We start from the raw sequence: 20167 nt of genomic DNA on the forward strand, positions 1-20167 counted from the left end.
TAGTTTCCTTAGGGCATGAGTTATAGTTACTTGAGATAACTAACTATTTCTGGTGAATTTCTATGCTTTGGTTCGTTTAAAATGTGTCCCTAACTATAACGTCCCTGTAACCTTTGTTTTTTCAGTGAATTTCTCTATATTTTTTTTAATTGTATTTTTTAACTACAACATCCTTGTAACCTTTGGTTTTTGTCTCTACATCCACTCCTTATCTCATCCCAACAGCTTATTTGGCAGCACAAATCGCTAGATCAAAAAAAGTTATAACTCTTGTGGTTCGGAAAAATGTCAGTTTAATTGAAAAAGTGTTTTTGGCCGATGCGTTTTGCAGAACGCCCTTCAGTGGGCCTAACTTCACTTGGAAAGCTGCATTGCCTTCTCTGTTTTCCTGCTCCATTTGCGGGTGAACAGAACTCTTTCCCTTCTTTGGTGGTATCTGAGACTGCCTATTTAATGCAGGTTGCAGCAAGGATGCGCTATGGTAGTTAAGGACATTTTTGCACTTATATTCCTTCTGATTGTCCAAACTTTTATCAAAAACCTTTTTTTAAATATATTGGATTTGGTTTGCTTACTTGTTTTTATGGCTACAATGCTGGGTGGGGAATTTTTTGGGTATTTGATGGGGGCTGGCTTACCTGAGCTATTGTGCTTTTAACGTTTTGGCACTTTTGTATCATGCCGGCTAATTAGCTGCCTTGCCTTCCTTGTTTTCAAGCTCCATTTGAGGGGTGGGTGGAATGCTTTCCCTCCTTTGGTGGCATCTGAGGCTGGGTCTTTAATGCGGGCTGCTGTGTGAAAGTAGACAGCATCAGCCTCTATGCCCAAAGGATTAGAGATCCTAAGGTGAGAACTGAGTATGCTAAGGAGGAGCTTTTGCAAAAAGAACAGATGATGGACAGAATGCTGAAATGATGGATTCAACCCAGATCTGTGACTGGGGGTGAATATTAGATTTTTTCCGCATTCTGTCCATCATCTGTTCTTTTTGCATTTTTGTTCTAAGTGAGAAGGCTATGCCCAGACATGGGTTCTGTGCTCGCTATGCCACTAGATTTAAGGTAGCTGTGCTGATGAGGGGCGATACCCTGAAACCGTTCCCTGGATGCTTGTTTCTCGTCCAGGGAGGACCTGGCCTGGCAGTTCAGGCTGGACTGTTCCCATGGGGAGCAGGGTCAAGACTGATTTGCATATGGCTGGGTCCAAACTGGAATGGCATGGCATGCAAAAAAAACTGATAGATTAAACCCAGATCTATGATTGGTGGTGAATGTTTGATATGTTCTGCATTCTGTCCATCATCTGATCTTTTTGCATTTGTTGCCCTCATTAGGAAGGGTATATGCCCAGACGTGGGTCCCATGCTCGCTCTTCCACCATATTCTAGCTAGCCTGACTGATGAGGAGTGATACTCTGAAACCGGTCCCAGGATGCTTGTTTTTGGTCCAGGGAGGGCCTGGCCTTGCAGTTTCGGCTGAACTGTTCCATGGGGAGCAGGTTCAAGACTGATTTGCATTTGGCGGGGTCCAAACTGGAATGGCATGGCAAGCAAAAATACAGATGGATTAAACCTAGATCTGTGACGGGGTGAATGTTTGATTTGTTCTGCATTCCGTCCATCATATGTTCTTTTTGCATTTGTTGCCCTAAGTGGGAAGGGTATGCCCAGAAGTGAGTCCCGGACTTGCTATGCCACCAGATTCAAACTAGCCTGGCTAATAAGGAGTGGTACTCCAAAACCAGTCAAAGGATGCTTGTTTCTGGTCCAGGGAGGACCTGGCCTGGCAGTTCGGACTGGACTGTTCCCATGGGAGCGTGGTTAAGACCGATTTGCAAATGGCTGCTTCCAAACTGGAATGGCATGGCAAGCAAAACAACTGATGGATTAAACCCAGATCTGTGACTGTGGGTGAAAGTTTAATTTGTCCTGCATTTTGTCCGTCATCTGTTCTTTTTGCAAGGGGGAGCGTTTGGCCCTCAATTCCTCGTGGATTTGTCCCTGTAGTATAAACCCAGTTGAGTTATCCAATGGGTCTGCCTGCACCCATTGCATTTTTAGGCTGGAACCTAGCCCTTGCTGGTTAATAGCATTATAGGTGTTCTACTAAAGTGTTGACATCCTGTGGTCTGATTGAGACTTTCCTCATTAACACCCGCTCCCTCCAAAAACATGCAGTTCATATTTATGATCTGCTGAGTGAGGGGAGATCTGATATAATATTCCTCTCGGAGACATGGATGAATGCTTCATCTACACCCGTGCAGAGCTGGCTGTTCCTGCAAGGTATGAAATGCTGAAAGACGTTTTCTAACCCTTGGTTTAGTGAGACCCTTAAACTAGAAATAAAAATGGGACGAAAGAGATTGGAGGTAAAGCTACAGCCTAGAAGCTAAAGAACTATATTAAATTATTAAAGACATTAAATAAATATGTTAATTTGATAACTCCAGAAAGAGAGAGTATTTAGAAAAAAGGATAGCTCAGGTGGCGAATAAACAGAGATTTCTTCAGGATTGTAAAGGCCATTGCTGAACTGCGGCATGCCATAAAAGAAAGCCCCCATCAGCCAAGTGGTGTGAGCAACTTACCGCTTTCTTTCACACAAAATTACAGCATATCCAGTTTAGTCTTTCTGTCTGCTTTAAGCTTAGAGGCTGATGATGGTTATAAGTTGAGGGTTGCAAAATCAGTTGGACGCTACTCTATGCTATGCTCTGTCTGATTGGATGATTCTAGAAGAGTATTCTGAATCTTAACTCTGGCTCGCCTGATTATCCATGCCCTCCTTCTATTTTAGCGTTTGATGTTGATACTAATAACCACATCAATGCGCTGTTTAATAAGTCTTTAGTCAGTGCAATGGCCCCAGTATGCTGGAAGATGGCGAAAATTGTCTCACTGTTAAAGAAGCCTAGTGCAGATCCTGATGTCCCAGGTATTTATGGACCCTGCCAAGATCTTGGAAAAACTTAAGTGCCAGATCTCTAATTAATTAGAGACTAATAGGTTACTCCGTCCGAGCCTTTCAGGCTTTAGGCCAGGATACAGCCCGTAAACTGCCTTGTTGGAAGTCTTCAGAATCATCAAATCCACTATTGATGTGCGTGGCAGAGCTGTGCTGGTATTGTTAGACCTTTGAGTAGCACTCAATACGGTCCCACATGCCAGACTGCTCACCGACTTCAGGAGACTGACATCAGGCACAATGCTAGAAATGGTTGAAGTCCTTTCTTGAGGATAGGATGCAAGCAATGTGGCTACCTCCTTACTCCTCTGATAGCCGGATGGTTTCAGATGGAGTCTCTCAGGGTTCTGCACTTAACCCCACATTGTTCAATATCTATATGTCTCCCCTGGTGACGGTGGTAGAATCTTTTGGGGCTAGGATTATTTCATATGCAGAAGATACCCACATCCTTTTTACCTGCGGTAAAGGTATGCCCATTGAACAGGAAGCCATCCAACCCTGTCTGTTTGGTGTTTTTCATTGGACGGCAATTAATCATCAGAAGTGCATCACTTAAAAGACGGAGGTACTCCGCTTCAGACCTAATTTCTGTCTTAATTTAGATGCCCACTGGCCAGTTGGGATAATCTCACCCAGTTGTCAAGAAGACTCAGTAAAAAACCTGGAGATTAAGTTTGATAACAAAATGACCTTCCACAATCAAATTACTGTCCATATCGGTGTCTGCTTCAACATTTTACATATGTCCAAAAAATGTTTGCCCTTTCTCTCAATGCCAACTAAAATCACAGTGCTATTGGCGTTAATCATGTCTAGGCGGACTATGCCAATGCCCTGTATACAAGTCTGCCAAAGTACCTACTTAACAAACTGCATTTGCGCAAGCTGCATTGACTTCCCATTGATAAACAGATCCTCTTCAAGTCCTCTTTGCCAATGGATAGAGCTCTCCATCGCTCAGTACCTGAATATTTATCAGTCAGGATTGCTTACTATTGCCTATGTAGAGTCTTGCGGTCCTCTAATATCTTTGTAATATCTTTCTGGCAAGGATCCCTAGAGTATATCAGGCGAAGGCTTGTGGGTGATCTTTTGCTTTTTTGGGTCCCCAGGGTGGAATAATCTTCCTCTGAATCTGCATCAGATACACTATGAAGTCTCTTTTAAGAAAAACTACATCGATATTATGAGTGCAGAAAACAAACTTCCCTTCACAACGTCCCACTTCCTTTTCATTAACTATTTAACAACTGTAACAAACATCTTTTTATTTCATCTCCATTGTCCCAACATTGTATCTATTCCAACAATATACGTTTGTTCAATATTTGTATTCACATATTATTCATCATATTTCCTTAGACAGCATATTCATATTAAACCACCTAATTTAATTTCAAGATGTAAATATACATTACATATATTCGTTTTTAAAGTGTCAAGTCCCCCAATTAAGGTTGTGCAGCCAAAATGCCTCAATAATGTTACACCCATTACTCCTCAAATATTCATTCTTTTACACAAGAACAATATACTTCTAAAGTGCTCCAGTTTGATATTGAATTCACCCATCTTAAAGGGCCAGGTATTCTGCTGAATTGCACTCATTAAACATAAAGTGCCATTTTTTTTTTTTTTTAAACAACAGTGATTCTCTTTTAAAATACTCCATTCTAGTATTGGATTTATTGGTCATAAGGTTCCAAGTGCTTTACTATATAATCATGTATTATATTACTGCATTATAAGAGCCCTGTTATTTATCCGATGACATTTTCAGAAGGAATTACTCATAATATGTGGCGTGCTCCATAAATTCTTGCAATTTCTATTTTATTGCAGTCATTACTATAAAGTGTCAAGTACAATTTAATTTATGAACTGTTCTCAAATTACTGGGTACTCTAATAGTTTATTGCAATTGATAATTCTGAGGCACTAAGATTGGGATCCTCTAACAAGATCCCAATTATGTTCATATGACTATTCTCTCAGACATTGTACTTAGGAATCCTAAAGAACTAGGTGCTCTACTTTACGATGCCTCTTCTCACATCTCTTCCTAATGATCGATTGGATTACCCCAACAAAAGCTAGAATACACTTCATCATCTCAAACACAATGAATCTACAGTTGATTAAAACTTTGAAGTACATAATACATTCAGAGGAATATAATGTATGCTATTGTCATTCTATTTTTCATCTCTAATTAACACACATATTATCATGTCATGTTTTCTTCATCATTAGAAATTGGAATTCAAAGTGTTTTTAAGATAATATTGTATAGATGTACATATTGCTCTGCATCAGTATTGCAGCCCCATGGTATCTCTGTCCCCAATGGTAAAATCAATTTGGACTTCTGTCTTCTCAGTCTCAGTCTTCTATTTCCCCCACGAGAGTGTTTCAAGATGTGTTTTATACCATAGTATTGCAGTCCTTTGAGACAACCCCCAAGAAACTCCATAAGCGGATTGGCCATCTTTTATTTCCATTTTTCATCACTCTGATATGTTGCAAAATTCTCCCTTTTAACTTCTTGATTGTGCTGCCCACATATAAAATTCCAAAACATATACAACACATTCCGTATTGCAAGTTATCCTGTCATGAATGGCAATTGTGCGCCCCTCAAAGGATCTATATTCTTTTCGATTCTAGCCATATCTACAACCCTTGCACATATCACATTTGACAAACTTCTTGCCATATTTCTTCAGCCAATCATCTGAGTTCATATTTGGATTAAAAAAATACTGTGATTTAAGATGTCCTTTAATGATGTGGTTCTCCCATGTGTAATAGTGGGATGGGGGCTCACAAACCCTTTCAAATGTTCATCATGTTGTACAATATACCAATTCTTTTTTAAAATTTTATTTATATCTGATTTCACTAGATTGTACTCCAAAAACATCCTGCTTGTCCTCTTGTTCTGAATCTGTCAGGCAGCTTTACATCCATATAGTAGATCCTCTCTTTTCCAGCTCTCAGTTGTGCATCCATAAGAACATTTCGGGGATACCCACAATGAGAGAACCTTTTCATCCTTGTTGCTGCCTTTCTTTCATAGTCCTCCTTCATGGATCATATCCTTCATGCTCTTAACATTTAGCCTCGATGAATGCTCCAATTTAATGCCTTTGGATGGCCACTATTCACATGAAGCATAGCATTTGCAGTGGTTGTTTTCCGGTGAGTTATTGTACTCAATCTGTTCTCTGTGATGGCTAAATCAATACCCAGGAATTTAATATGATCCTTAATGAAAATTTTGGTAAATGTAATATTGAAATCAGTATTATTTAATCTTAATATGAATTCCTCCAATTTTGTTTCTTCTCCACCCATTAGATCGTAAATACAAGTCCAAAGTATAGCATTTTCCATGCAAATTTCATTATCTTCTGCCAAAGCGACTTCCTTCTCTCACCACCCCATGAATCCATTTGCAAGGGGGTCCCCATGGCTGTTATCTGCTGCTACAGGTGAATCTTGTTATCTAATAAGAATTCACTATGTGTGAGGCTATATTCCAACATTCTAAGTATCATCTGGGCTACTAGAACGAGTCTATAACTCAAAACAAATAGTAGCAAGCAGCTATTCCATTATCACAATTTATTGACCTGTATACGGATACATAATCCAATGTCAAAATTATGTAGGTTGATGTCCAAGGTATTTCATCCATCTTTTTGAGGAAAGCAGTAGATTCCTTCAGGTGTGATCTTAGCCCTGTTTACATATGGATGTACAAACAAATAACAAAAATCTTGAGGTGTTTTCCAGGAGAGGTCCAATAGAACTCCCAATTAGTTTTCCAGGTGGCCTTTGAATAATATCCTTTTGTATTTTTAGTAGGAAGCAGGTAGCAGCTATTTTCACATTTAAGACTTGTAAATATTGATAGTCTTCCAGTTCAAGGAGATTATCATTCAACCATCCATGTAATAGTGCATGATTTCCTTTCTCCATTTCCTTAAAAGGGTTTTTTTCATTACCTGATAGTGTCAAGTGCCTGTATGCCTCAGGCAAAAATATTGTTTTATCCATAATATTAATATTGCCCTCTTTATCTGACAGCTTTATGATTAATGAATTATTATTTCTCAAGACATTGATGTCCTTTCAATCCTAGTGGGTCACACCTACACTTAGCGGATCACCCCGAAAATGTCCAGGCAGGAGCTGAGGTGGGAGAACATTTTGTTTTGGAAAGTTTCATGAAGATTTGTCAAATGATGCCAACGTTATTAACAAATCAAAAATACTTTTCCTATGGAAACATAGTAATAACTATAACTACCCAGTGACAACCACCATATATATACATATATATATATATATATATATGTATATATATATATATATATATACATACATACATATATAACAAAGGTTACAGGGATGTTATAGTTAGGCTCACATTTTAAACATACCGAACCATACAAATTCACCAATTAGAGTTATCTCAAGTAACTATAACTTGTGCCCCCAAGGTAACTATAACTCATGCCCCCACCATGCACAATTATTTGGTCTGTAATTTTACTGCAGATGTTACAGTGACATTGTCAATGATGTTATAAAAGATGTCTTGAGTGCTGTATTTTGTGCAGTGATTAGCAGTGCATGTTGAGGGCCCTATCTCCCAGGTCCCAGTCATGAGACCTGAGTGCCTCCAGGACACCCAGTCAGAATGTTGGGGACTGTAGGGGGAGCCTGAAGACCCCCATGGTCCCAGCTGGCTCCCCCCTCCTACGGGAGCCAGCATTGCTGTCACAGAGAGGGAGTTGCTAAAGTCTGTCAGAGCAATAGTTTTCTCTGTCTCCCTGCCTGCATCTTTGCAGGCAGGGAGACAGAGAAAACCTCTGCTCGCAGCGAGGGAGAGCTCTTTAACAGCTCTCTCTCACTGGTAGCAGAGTGTTTGCTGTGGCTTTGCCACCAAGCCACAGCAAACAGTTATGTACCGGGGGTGGGGACCCCAGCCCATAGCAGAAGCCAGCCCTGGGGGTTGGCGGCTTCTAGGGCCATCCGTGTCTCCTCAAGGGGGGGCCCTTCTCCAACAAAATCCCTATGGAAAATGAATGGGGAAAACATGTTTTGGTATTCCCACTTTTTCTCTGCCCCCACTTGACAGTTCACCCCGAAACTTTCCACACAGCAGCTGAAGTGAGCATTAAAGTGTTTCAGAAAAGTTTGTGAAGATTGGTCAACCAGCGCCAAAGATGTAGGGAAGTCAAAAAAACATTTTTTCTATAGAAACTAGGCCCTAACTATAACTACGGTTACACACATATATATATGTGTATCAAAACAAGGCCCTTTCAGGGTTAGAGTGACGCATAAATTATGCAAAAAACAAAGGAGAACTCTGGGAAGTTCCCAATTTTAGGTGGAGAGCAGCTCTAGTAAGGAGCACCCTGCAACACCAGCGACACTCTAGATTTGCTCACCTCAAATGTCTGCTTATCTAGCAAAGTTTTTAAGCATAGGATTTGCACAGTGCTATCCACGCCAAGCTAGATAGTGACAAAGTCTTTTGCCATTTGTACAGCAAAATCTTTAAGCATAGGATTGACACAGTGTCATCCTAGCCGAGCTGTAAAATGAAAAAAGCCATTTACCACTCCAGGCACAGTATTACAGCTTTGGACTGGTCAAATATCGTCCAAGCCAACCTGGAATGAGTAAAGCAACCCCTGACACGTGTTTCGCTCTGAGGTAATGGTTCCCAGGGCTCAGAAGGGACTTGATGCCCTCCCCCATGACAAAGATTTAGCCCCGGAAGGTGGTGGTCCCAGAGGCACAATGAGCCTCAGGAGGGTGGCCCCCGGGACCTGGACCACCTGAGGATTTTTTCCAAAACAAAACACGCTTGTTTTTAAACATTTTTTGTATTTATTTTCACTGGATCCACGGATCTGCTGTGACTCTCTGCGAAAATTAAAAAACAAAAATTATTTTTGGCCCTGGTGGGTTCCCTCTGAAACCCCAGCAGCAGAGTTAAGGAATCACGGTGTCTCTACCCTTGCCCTTTTTTTTAAATCTTTTTTTCAAGGATTCGGCTGAAGCCGAGTCCCAAGATGGCTCCCAACACTTCCTTGTTGAACTGTTGGCAGCGAATCAGAGCTCAGCACGAGATCGGGAGGGTTTGCGGAGCCTTCGCGTCCCTATATATAAAAATTTGAATTTTCTTTAATGTCACAAAAACTATTGAACGGTTTTCTTTCTGGGCCAAGAGCTACGTTTCCAAGAGCTACCTTTCTGCCAAATTTTGTGTAATTCCATCCAGCGGTTCGGGCTGTAGTCCTGTTAAAAAAAAACTATGAGAATTAACATGGGGACCCCCCTTTTTCTCGGCCCCCGCTTGAAGGATCACCCCAAACTTTTCATACAGCAGCTGAAGTGTGCATCAAATTAGTTTTGGAAATTTTGGGAAGATTCGTCAGCCTACTCTAAAGATATAGGCAAGTCAAAAATCGCTTTTTCTATAGAAACTAGGTCCTATCTATAACTACCTAGTAGTGACTGCCACTTGGTAAAATAAATATATATATATATACAATGGTTGAAGAAGCAAATGCGAGTCCGTCATCTGTCTTTTCACTTAAAGTATGGAGTAATTTATTTAAAGGCTGCTCAGGTGACTGTTTTTTCTTTCATTTTTGCGCAAATCACATTGAGAAAGGCAAAGAATGCTGAAACACGTCTGTGGCGCAATAAATTGGATCTAAAGTACCCGTGAGTGCTCCATCTCTTCTTCTTGTTTTAAATGAATTATGTGCTGCCACTTGCACACAATGGATGCACCCGTCAAGAGTTCGGCATTTTTTTGTGGACTTTGGTGAGGAATATATATATATATGTAATATATTTCTTTTTTTTGTAGTCCTTTTGTGACTGTGATCTGGACACAACCAAAACATAGTCCTATTTCTGTGTCTATGGCCGTCCTCGTTTCTCATTCTGAAAATGTGGTCACCCTACTGTTGTTTAATTCCCCTTCTTCCTCTCAAACAAGTGGAGCATTAGTGAAATAGTCAACACCGGATGATGAGCAATAGCAGCCCAAAAGTCGTGGTTTCAATAAAAAAAAAGTGACGCTATACACAGACTCTCCAAAAATGTTTTGAAATCTCAATAACTACTTTCAAATAAGTAATGACTGGAGGACAGGCTTAATAATATTTATTCTGTAAGAGTTTAGAATAGTTTGCAGCTCAAATGCTCGCTGACGTGTACATTAAAAGCAGAGGAACAAAAACTCTCTATTTAGTTGTTTCCATGTGTAATACAGTTACAAAGTAGAAGTTGTGTGGGCATTATGTTCGCTTGTAAATATTTTCTGTCCCAAATCAAACATTGTGATTGATTTTCAGTCAGAAAACCCACAGATTTCTATTGTCCCTTCCCTCTGCTCCCTTTGCAAAGTATCATTTGAAGAAACGATCTTTACTTTTTAAATTCTGAAATGTATTTAGAGTTGAACGTCTGTATTTCTTACACAGTCATATGAAACATGGTCTTAATGTTCATAAACATTTTACCTAAAATATAACGTTGAATCATCAATACGTTTTCATCTTCAAACGGCTCATTCAAAATGTATATGAATATTTACACTGTCAACGATTTGTATAGCTCTTATTAATCTACTTTTTTGGATTTAATTCCTCTTATAGTGCTGTTCATCCCATTGTAAGGTATCAAAGCGCTTTATATCATAGAGATATTACACTGGAGGAACTACTCACACAAGTATGTAAATCAACCTCCAAGAAACGTTACAGGAGGCAATGAGGGGTCACATATCATCCATGCTGGCAGACAGTATATGTTAAGAGCGCTTGTCTTGGAGAAATACAAACAGGATTTAGAACGTTTGTTGGTCTATAGAACACAGTATGTGGGGTTGTCTGTGGTATTAAGTCTATATTTTACTATCCAAGGGAACCCTTGAGCTACCTTAGGATAACGAATAATTAAGGAAAACACTGAAGTTCTAATATTATTCCTTGAGGTTTTCATGCAGTTCATTGGTGCCAGTTCATAGCTCTTGTACTGTATGGGAGGGATTGTATTTTATGATGTGAAGATGACGCAGGGATATCTGTGACGAAACAGCAACCAACTGAGCGGCCATTATAAAATACAAATAAGCAGTGCTTAATTTGTCAATATAAACGTGCCGGTGCCCAGAGCTTGAACACGCGGCAGCTGAATTTAAATGTGCCAGCACTGAATACCGAGGTAGCGTAATTCTGAAGCCATCTCGGCCCTCTTCAATCCATTTAAAGCCACTCACTGCCCCTTCAGCTCAGCTAGCAGCTTTTTGCTTTATACCCTTGTGACGCTTTTTCGTTTTCCCCTTCCTCCGTCTTTCCCATACGTGTCTTTTGCTCGTAGAAAATGTTTGAGGCAGAAGAATAAGCGCCGGCCCTCAAAAATAAGTGCCGGTGCTCAGCACCGGAAACAATAAGCACAAATTAAGCACTGCAAATAAGTGATGAGTATGTTGTACCTTGTGGTTTGCAGCAGGCACAATAATCCTATATGTTATTTTATAATGAGTCAGACCTGTGGATAGACCACACACGGATCTCTCCAGCAGGTGCATTAACCACCAATTATTATCAAATATTGATATACTGTGGAAATAGCTGGATACACAAATATCTGTGCAGCAGTAACCTTATCTCAGTAAAATATTTTAAAACCCAGTCTGCTTGTGACCAGTTAAGTAAGCAAGAACAGTTTTACAGCGACATTTGTTTTTGTTCCCAACGGGGCAAAGATTTAAAAAAATAAATGCGTAAATGTGCACGTTGATTAGATTCCCTCAAATTAACAACTAGTTTGTCTCAGTGTTGGACGTGGCTGATAATTCTCTGGTCTGTCATAGGGACTCGGTTGGACTCCAGTGAATTTGTTGAATATATCGCCTTCATTCTTTTGACCTTCCTCTTCCTCATACTACAATCAATAAAGTCTTACCTTGAAAGTACCACGTCATTTCAGTGGCAACGAGAAGGAGTATAACAGAACGAAGTCTCCACGTATGCAGAAGCCGTGTTCCTGGCCACGGAGTCAAGCTACGCCGCGGCTGCTGTGTTGGAGTGTGTCCTGTTCAGGTGTTCCTGTGCTACAATGCCGTGGTCTGGGCTTTGCAATACATCAGTGTTGGAGTTGGAAGTTGTGAACTCCATTGCAGCTATAAGGAGTTGAAGGCCGGAGCTCGTTGAGGGGTTGTGAGTTTCTTTGCTGCATTCCTATGTAGCATGTCGTGAGGCCTATTGTGGCAGCGTCTGAGGCCGTGAGCTGGTGGCCTCTCTACTCAGCAGCATATGCTGTGTTTTTGGCAGTGACCTCTGGAGAGTCATTCTACGCATGCACATAGTTCCTCTGCAATGTCTCCTCGCACACCATTTTGAATTGGGAGAACTCCTTCTTGTGACGTCCACATCCTTTGAGCCTCGCTGTTCCTATGCGTGTGCGTAGTTCCCCTCACTCCGTCCCTTGCCAATTCACTCTCTCGTTATGGAAGGTGTCGCTAGTTAGTAAGCTGGCCCGCTAAGTCATAGGAGCATCATTACTCAACGCTCATGGTCAGCACAGCCACTTTGGCACTGGCAGCCTTACTCATAAAATCATAATTTTTTGGTCAGCTCTTATTTTTCTGATTATTGCGCATTTACTTGGCATAACTGCTACATCCGTGCGCTGCCAGAGTGGATTTGGCAATAATTTCTTGGTGTTCATTGTCTGAGCTGACATGAAACCGGCTACTTCTAACTGACAGCCGTACTCATTGGAACTACAATTGTTGGTCATAATATTTTAAATGTTGCTTATGCACTTAGTAATAGCTGCTATAGTTGCAAGCTTCCAGTCAGTGTTGAACTGACCAAACTTGATATTTTTGTAAGTCTCTGTTGAGGTTCTATATATCTCTCTGTTCCTCCATACAGTCCATTGTTCCTCCATCTGCATTCTCACCTAAACCTGTTGCACCAGAGTCAGACTGAGAACTATGGAAAGAGGGCTTCGAAGTATATCTGAAAGCTTTAGATGGCGAGTCGTTTACCCATAAAACAAGCATTGGCAACATTTTTTTTTTCTCATTTTACACCTCAGCGTGGATTGCACTGTGCTAATCCTGTGCTTAAGGACTGTGCTGTAGAAAAGGCAAAAGACTGTGACCCTTTCTAGCTCCGTGTAGATGGCACCGTGCTAATCCTATGCTCAAAAGATTTGCTAAAGAAACAGACATTTGAGGTGAACAGATTCAGAGTGTCGCTGGTGCCGTACTGTGCTGTATATAGGAGCTGCTCCCCACCTAAACTTTGGGAACTACCCAGAGTTCTGTGCTTCCTTTTTTTGCATAAACATATATATATATATATATATATATATATATATATATATATGTTTTTTATAGTAGTAAATTTCAAGAAATCACAGAAACAATTTAAAATAATATACAATATATATTTTAATAATATTGTTCAATTATATATATGCATATTTATACATTCACACGTCCATGTTTTTAAGTATATATTTATTTATATAGTATTAAGTCCTATTTCAATTTATTTAATTTACATTATAGTAATGTTATGTATTGAAATATTTAAGATTTACTATTTTAAAATATAATTATTTAAAAAAGATATTTTGTATGTTTTAATGATATTAGCTTGAAATGATATTTCTTTTCGATATTTTTGTACTTTCCATTATCAGTATACGGAAACAATATGTTTGTAATCAATATTTTTGACATAATAGTTCTGTATCTCGATACTGTTGGTTTTGATATTCTGTCAGTTAATTGGGGGGAGCGGGAGGAGTGTGGCAGAATCATCATATTCTGTGGTGGAGAGAGCAGCCTTGGCGTGTTGGTGGGGGATCAACCACTTTAAACCATACTTGTGGGGCACACGTTTCACTGTACGCGGTGATCATAAACCTCTTGTACTGCTGTTTATGATAAGGGGTGGGCGGGGAGCTACCCTGAGAATGGCCAATTGTCTTTCACGTCTTCCACGATGTGACCATGGAGAGGATGAATTATGGGTGACGAAGTGGAATCGGTGCGCATTGTGGAGAGTCACTCTGAGGGTGCGATGTCACAGGACGAATGGGTATCTGTGTGTAGTATGAATAAAGAGATGATGGAGGTGAGAGACAGTATTCTTCAAGGGTGATCTCAGTGGAAGTCAGGTGAAGCCTCATCTGAAGGGTACAAACAGATGTTTGAGGAGTTGTCCATTGTTAATGGACTTCTTTTTCAGTCAAACGTACCAGTTGTGCCCTTTGGAATGAGAAATAAAGTTTTAGCCGTGGCCCACAGGGGCACTTTGGACATGCAAGTGATGAAAAGGAGAATCTGTGAAAATTTCTGTTTGGATGGTCAGGACTAAATAGAAGTGTTGAACATTTTGTACGAGATTGCATATATTGTGCCAATAGTGACAAATTTCAGGTCACTGTTCCTAGCCCTTTAGAGGCAATAAATGTTCCCCACAAAGCCTGGAGAAAATTAGCCATTGATGTCATTGGTCCCATGGTTGTTTCTGGGGGTGTGCTTGACTATGGTAAAGTCGTCATAGATTTTTATAGCTAGTGGCCAGAAGTTAAATTTGTGAAAAAAGGTGATCAGGTTTTTAGAGTCAATTTTTGCAAGAGAGAGAATTCAAGATTAAGGGAGTGAGCCAACCACCAGACTCACAGGGATGAGGCTGCCATCATCCTAGCCTGGATGGCTCAGCCCCCCCCCCCATAGTATTACGATGTTCCCACTGGGCTGACCAGTGGGAATATCGTATTACAGCGTTTCCACAGGTCAACCTGGCAGGAACAGTGCTAAGGTATTGGCCGGGAGCCGAGGCCAATACCTTAGCACTACTGCACCCCCGGAGTGTGCACTGTCTGCAACGGTGAGTTTGTTTGAAAATAAAATAATAATAAACCAGGTTTATTATTGTTTTATTTTTAAAGGGGGGTGGGGCCATGCGGCTGACAAGTTTGAGGGGAGTGCACATGCATGTTTGGCCGGTCGCCTCGGGCCGGCCAAACACACATGCGCACAAAGGCTCTCTCCAACTCGGTAGCTCAGGCTCCCAGTCTGTGTTGGAGCACCCAGCCAGGGTGCTCCAGCCAATCGTAACGCTGCTTTGAGCAGCATCATGATTGGCCGCAGAGCAGGCTAGAAGCCTGCAGTGCAGTGGAGAGCGGTGCGACGTCCAGGTACGTTTTTTAATTATTTTTTTATTTTTAATCTATTCTCAACCCTCCCCCACACCCGCACCTCCCCCGGCCACCACTTTTCAAAGTCGCTAGCCGCAAATGCACTTTCCCTTCCTCCCCTCCTCCCACCACCCGTGGCCCAGCCCCGACCCTCCCTTCACTGCTGGCTGTGCCAGAAGCAGAAAAATAAAACAATATTAAACTATTGTTTTATTTGTCTGTTTCGGGCACAACAAGTGGGGCGACACTGGAGGCACACCCCTGTACGACAGGCCGGTGAGAGATTGTCATAAAGACCCACCCACGTTTGTATATTGCAGCATTAGCTTCCCCACTATGCAGCTTTTCCCCTTAGACCTCCCCCGTTACTGGAATACACGATGACGGGGCAGTGTATATCTTCCTATGGGCTTACATAGGGCCTGGGAACGTTTTTGTATGTCGTTCACAATAGATTATCTGTTTTTAATCAGAGATCACAAGCAAAACACGTTATATTCATAACTGGCACTGATGCATTACATGCTGAAATTTTGCTTTGCACTTCTGGCAAGGCTGACAGAAAAGTCACCAAACTAACAAATTCCGTTGTGCTTGTAACATCTGGTGAACTTTTATCCAGAAGTTCACGAGTTTGGCCCAACAGCTGTTGGGAAACCAAAGGTAAATTGAAAGGTTACAAGCTTTGCCCTCCCTCCCCCCTTTATAACTTTTGAACCGTTTGGGTAGGTCCGTGCCAAATTTGCTATGCCCATTGCTTCAGCTTTGAGCTATTTGTTCACCATATTCAGCACAAATTGGCTGTACCTGAACTAAGCCATTAAAGAAGCAAAAAAGGACTTCTGTGGAGTGAGGTAGTAACCTTTACTACAAGGCTTAACTAAATTGTGAATGCATTATGATCACTGTTGTCAAATGTAGGTAGCACTGGACAACTCATTTCGTTGAAAAGAAACTTTGTTTCACTTTTATTTCCCATAATCTCCGAATAGGTATTCAGAGAAGTGTGGAATCGAAGGCTGTGGCAGTTGTAGAAATATTACGGCCCTGTCCAGGTTGAAGCTGCATGATAATTGTATGTATTGAAATAAATGCTATGGTATTCACATTTCGTATGTCCTGTGTAGGTCTTGTTGCTGAAGGGGAAAAGACACAAAAGAAATCTGCCAATTTGACTGCAATAAAGGATCTTTCAGGTGTGTTTCCTCACTGGATGTTTGATGACTTTGTTCATAGCAACAATTAAAGTGTATTGCAATTATGTGTTTTGGTCGCTCGCAGGTAAACATCCGGTGTCCGCATTGATGGAGCTCTGCAACAAGAAAAAATGGTCTCCTCCCGAGTTCATTTTAGTTCATGACAGTGGACCTGATCATCTCAAAGTGTTTCTTTACAAGGTGACACATTATTTTTCCTTCTATAGTTATTTGTTTAATTTGCCAGACTAATTAGCAATCCTACATGTCTGAGAGGGGCCTGAAAATTCAACATGAGCACATTCCTGGTGACCGCCTGGCCTGTAAAAATAATAAGATTGTGGCTGTGGAGGCTGACAGTTCACTCACTAGCTCATTGCATTAATTGAACTGCACACCGCCTCCATTACAAACACCTGGAAGGTAGGATATCAGTCAAGTAGCTTAATGTGTGGTTTTAGCTTTTTCCTGTGCTCTAACAAAGGTTATTTTTTCAATATTTCATTGTTTTACGTCTCAGCAAGCCAAAGGCCCATCTATATGTAAGACATTGTAAACTGAATGTGTCAAATACTATCCTTAGTGTTTATGGAGACTTCATAGTCAGTACAGCTTATGTAACAGTTGGTTATATATGTTTCAATAGAATATAATGACTTTCTGATCAGTCTTGTAGACTCTTAACCGCAGTTGTCCATACCAGAACATAGTGACCTTTGTTTATTATTGAAATATATTTTGTTTTCCTGCTTTGTCCATTGGCATCTGAATGGTTATGTTAGCCAAGTGAACCACAAATGTTCCATCATTGACGCCTCTGACTTCTAATTAGCAATAAGTGTTGTATAATACATGAGAGCCTGTCGCTAATTTCCTAATTGCATGTGGCTTGGGACGTTTGTAGTCACTTGCAATAAAGAAATGGCATAGATGCTGTGCTGTAATACGTTACTACAGTTGAGTTCTGGTGTCACAATGTATGCTGCTAGAGCCAACAGCCAAGAATAAAGGCAGGGCACAGAATATAATTACAGATGCAGATTAAACAGTTAAAAAAATACATATTTTGTCCAACTGATCTGTTTGTGATGAGCAGAAAGTATATATTTATGTGTTTATTTGCTGCATGCTTTACGTAACTATAGGAAAGGCAGAATCTCTATGCACGTTTCTATACTGAGCTACAGTGTTTAATTAAACTGATTTTAATATCTTTTTGCAACAAATATCTAATTGCTTTTGGTGTGTTATTTGTGCTACGGATTCTCCATGTCCGCAAATGTATTATCTCTTTCACATGAAAAAGTATGATGTTAAGAAGTTAAGCAGTTTGTGGGAAGGGTGGTGGTGAAACCTTGTATTATAAGGAGTAAAGTAACCCCGTCATACATTGTAATGATATTGCAAGTCACCACAGAGCTCCTTGACCTTATGAAGAAACTCAGTCTTCGGCCTCATCCCTTAATATGGGCACAGAAATCCTTATGACTTGCAATACCCATATCTTGCATGGCAGGGGGTGCTTTATCCCATATATAGCATATGTTATGTAAGCCAAGTGAACCACAAATGTTCCAGGATTGACACAGTACAATATAAAAAAAATGAGTCAATGAGAAAGAGAGATCAGATATACGCTTATAATTAAAGATCATTATCAGGATTGGCATATCTGAAATAGAATATAGTTTTCATTTGGGGTGCTGTGCGTTTTTCCAGTGCAGTTCCCCCTAAAGAAACGTTGCTAAAGCCCAAGAATTTACATGCAGTCCAAATAATATAGGTTTGCTATTTGATATGGAATATTCGTTTCTAGAGACTCAAATGATGCTGTCATGACAAATAGCTGAATTGTAAATCTGCTCTTCTACATGGTAGATGCTATCATAACCATTAAGAATACCTCAAAGCTGGCTCTACTCAAACACACATTGAGGACTTGGACAGATTTGTGACCAGTGTGCGAATGCACAACCCTAGTACCCCTTTACAAAATGTGAGCTAAAAGGGCAACCACAAATTACATTTGCGCAGTAAAATCTAAATGTGGCGCAATGCAAAGATTAGAAAACATATTGTTAATGAACAAATCAACTCTCAGTTTCTGATGCTAGTCCCCTAACTACTGCCATGGTGCGCTGTATTTTCAATACGGGGATCACATGGTGGTGTTAGGGGGCCGCTAAGGGGTGCAAGCACCACTTTTCTTAAATATGCCCCAACTGTTTTCTGAATGCTGCTCTGAGTAGCTCTACCTTGAACTAAGAGGAAACGATGCCAAAGAATGCAGCACTCAGAGTCTTAGTAATAAATTTATGTATCAAATAAAATCACACGTAAATATTAAGTTGAGCGTGTAACTTGAATGCAGTAAAACACGTGTAAATGCCAAAATACTTACAGCAGTTAAACAATGATAGAAAAAGTGCAATACATCAACAATGAATATATGCAGTGAATGAATATATATATATATGATGATTGAGTTCTGTCTCAAGAATAATTTATTTATTTTTGATGATCATCTGTACAAACAGTTGCAAGGGACAGCTATGGGCACCTGCTTCGCCCCCAGCTATGCCAATTTGTTCATGGGCTGGTGGGAGGAACAGTTGTCTGAAGTGATCACTCAATTTGATGTCAATGTGGTCCTATGGTGCCGTTTTATTGACGACATTTTTGTAATCTGGAAGGGTGATGAGAAAGGAGCGAGACAATTTGTACAAGACTTGAACAATAATGATTACAATTTGAGATTTACTGAACATTTGAATCCAAATTGTATTGAGTTCCTTGATGTGGAAGTCTATGTAAGAGATAACAGATTGGTGACCAAATTGTTTAGGAAAGCGACAGCTGGTAATAGCTTGCTTTGCGCCCATAGTGCACACCCGGGGACCCTGATACGCAGCATCCCATATGGGGAATTGCTGAGAGCCCGGAGGAACTGTAGTGAGACAGCGGATTTCCAACAGGAATGCGAGGTAATGTGTGAAAGATTTAGAAGTAGAGGCTATGGGGTTAAAGTTATTAATCAAGCTAGACGGAAAATAGAGTCCTTGAAGAGAGATGATGTTTTGTATAGGACGAATGAGAGTCAGGTGAAGGACAATGACCCAATCAGATTCATTACGACATACAACAACCAGTCTTATAAAATACGGTCTATTCTTAGCAAAAGCTGGCACATTCTACAGACTGACTCCACTATAAACAATTGGATTGGTGACAATCCTCAAATAACCTTCAGGAGAAATAGATCTTTGAAAGACAATTTATGTCGCAATGATGTAACATTGAAGGGATATATGGAGAATACTAAAGTGGCAGGTTTTGCTTGTTGTATGAAATGCAAAGCTTGCAGAACTAGTAACAATTGTAGAACACTAAATGTTCCAGGGATGTCAGACAGTTTCACAATTAGGGGGAACTTTAACTGTAACACAACTTATTGTGTTTATTGTCTGATATGTCCATGTGACAAATTGTACGTGGGGAGCACAATACATAGTGCAAAGAAAAGAGTTCTGGAACACAGACGAGCTATCAAGAATTATGATAAAAACTATCCGGTAGCGAGGCACTTCTTTAAGCAACATTTTGGTAATGAGAATTTATTAAAATTTGTGGTCATTGATCAAGTCAAGGTCAACAAAAGGGGTGGTAATAGAGTAAGGACGTTACGTACTTTGGAGTCTAAATACATAATTGAGTTTGAGACATTGGAACCTGCAGGG

General features: G+C 40.4%; 1 protein-coding gene across 8 annotated transcripts in view; it reads left to right on the top strand.

Moving 5' to 3' along the window:
• Nucleotides 1–20167, top strand: part of SON (SON DNA and RNA binding protein) — a 519974-nt gene that overhangs the window by 489540 nt on the left and 10267 nt on the right. For all 8 annotated transcript variants that reach the window (XM_069202473.1, XM_069202475.1, XM_069202474.1 and 5 more), the window contains 2 exons: nucleotides 16362–16430; nucleotides 16516–16631. In XM_069202473.1, the coding sequence (XP_069058574.1) occupies nucleotides 16362–16430; nucleotides 16516–16631 (185 nt within the window). The remainder of the gene's footprint in view (nucleotides 1–16361; nucleotides 16431–16515; nucleotides 16632–20167) is intronic.

Source organism: Pleurodeles waltl, chromosome 8 (genome assembly GCF_031143425.1).
Source record: "Pleurodeles waltl isolate 20211129_DDA chromosome 8, aPleWal1.hap1.20221129, whole genome shotgun sequence".
NCBI lineage: Eukaryota > Metazoa > Chordata > Amphibia > Caudata > Salamandridae > Pleurodeles > Pleurodeles waltl.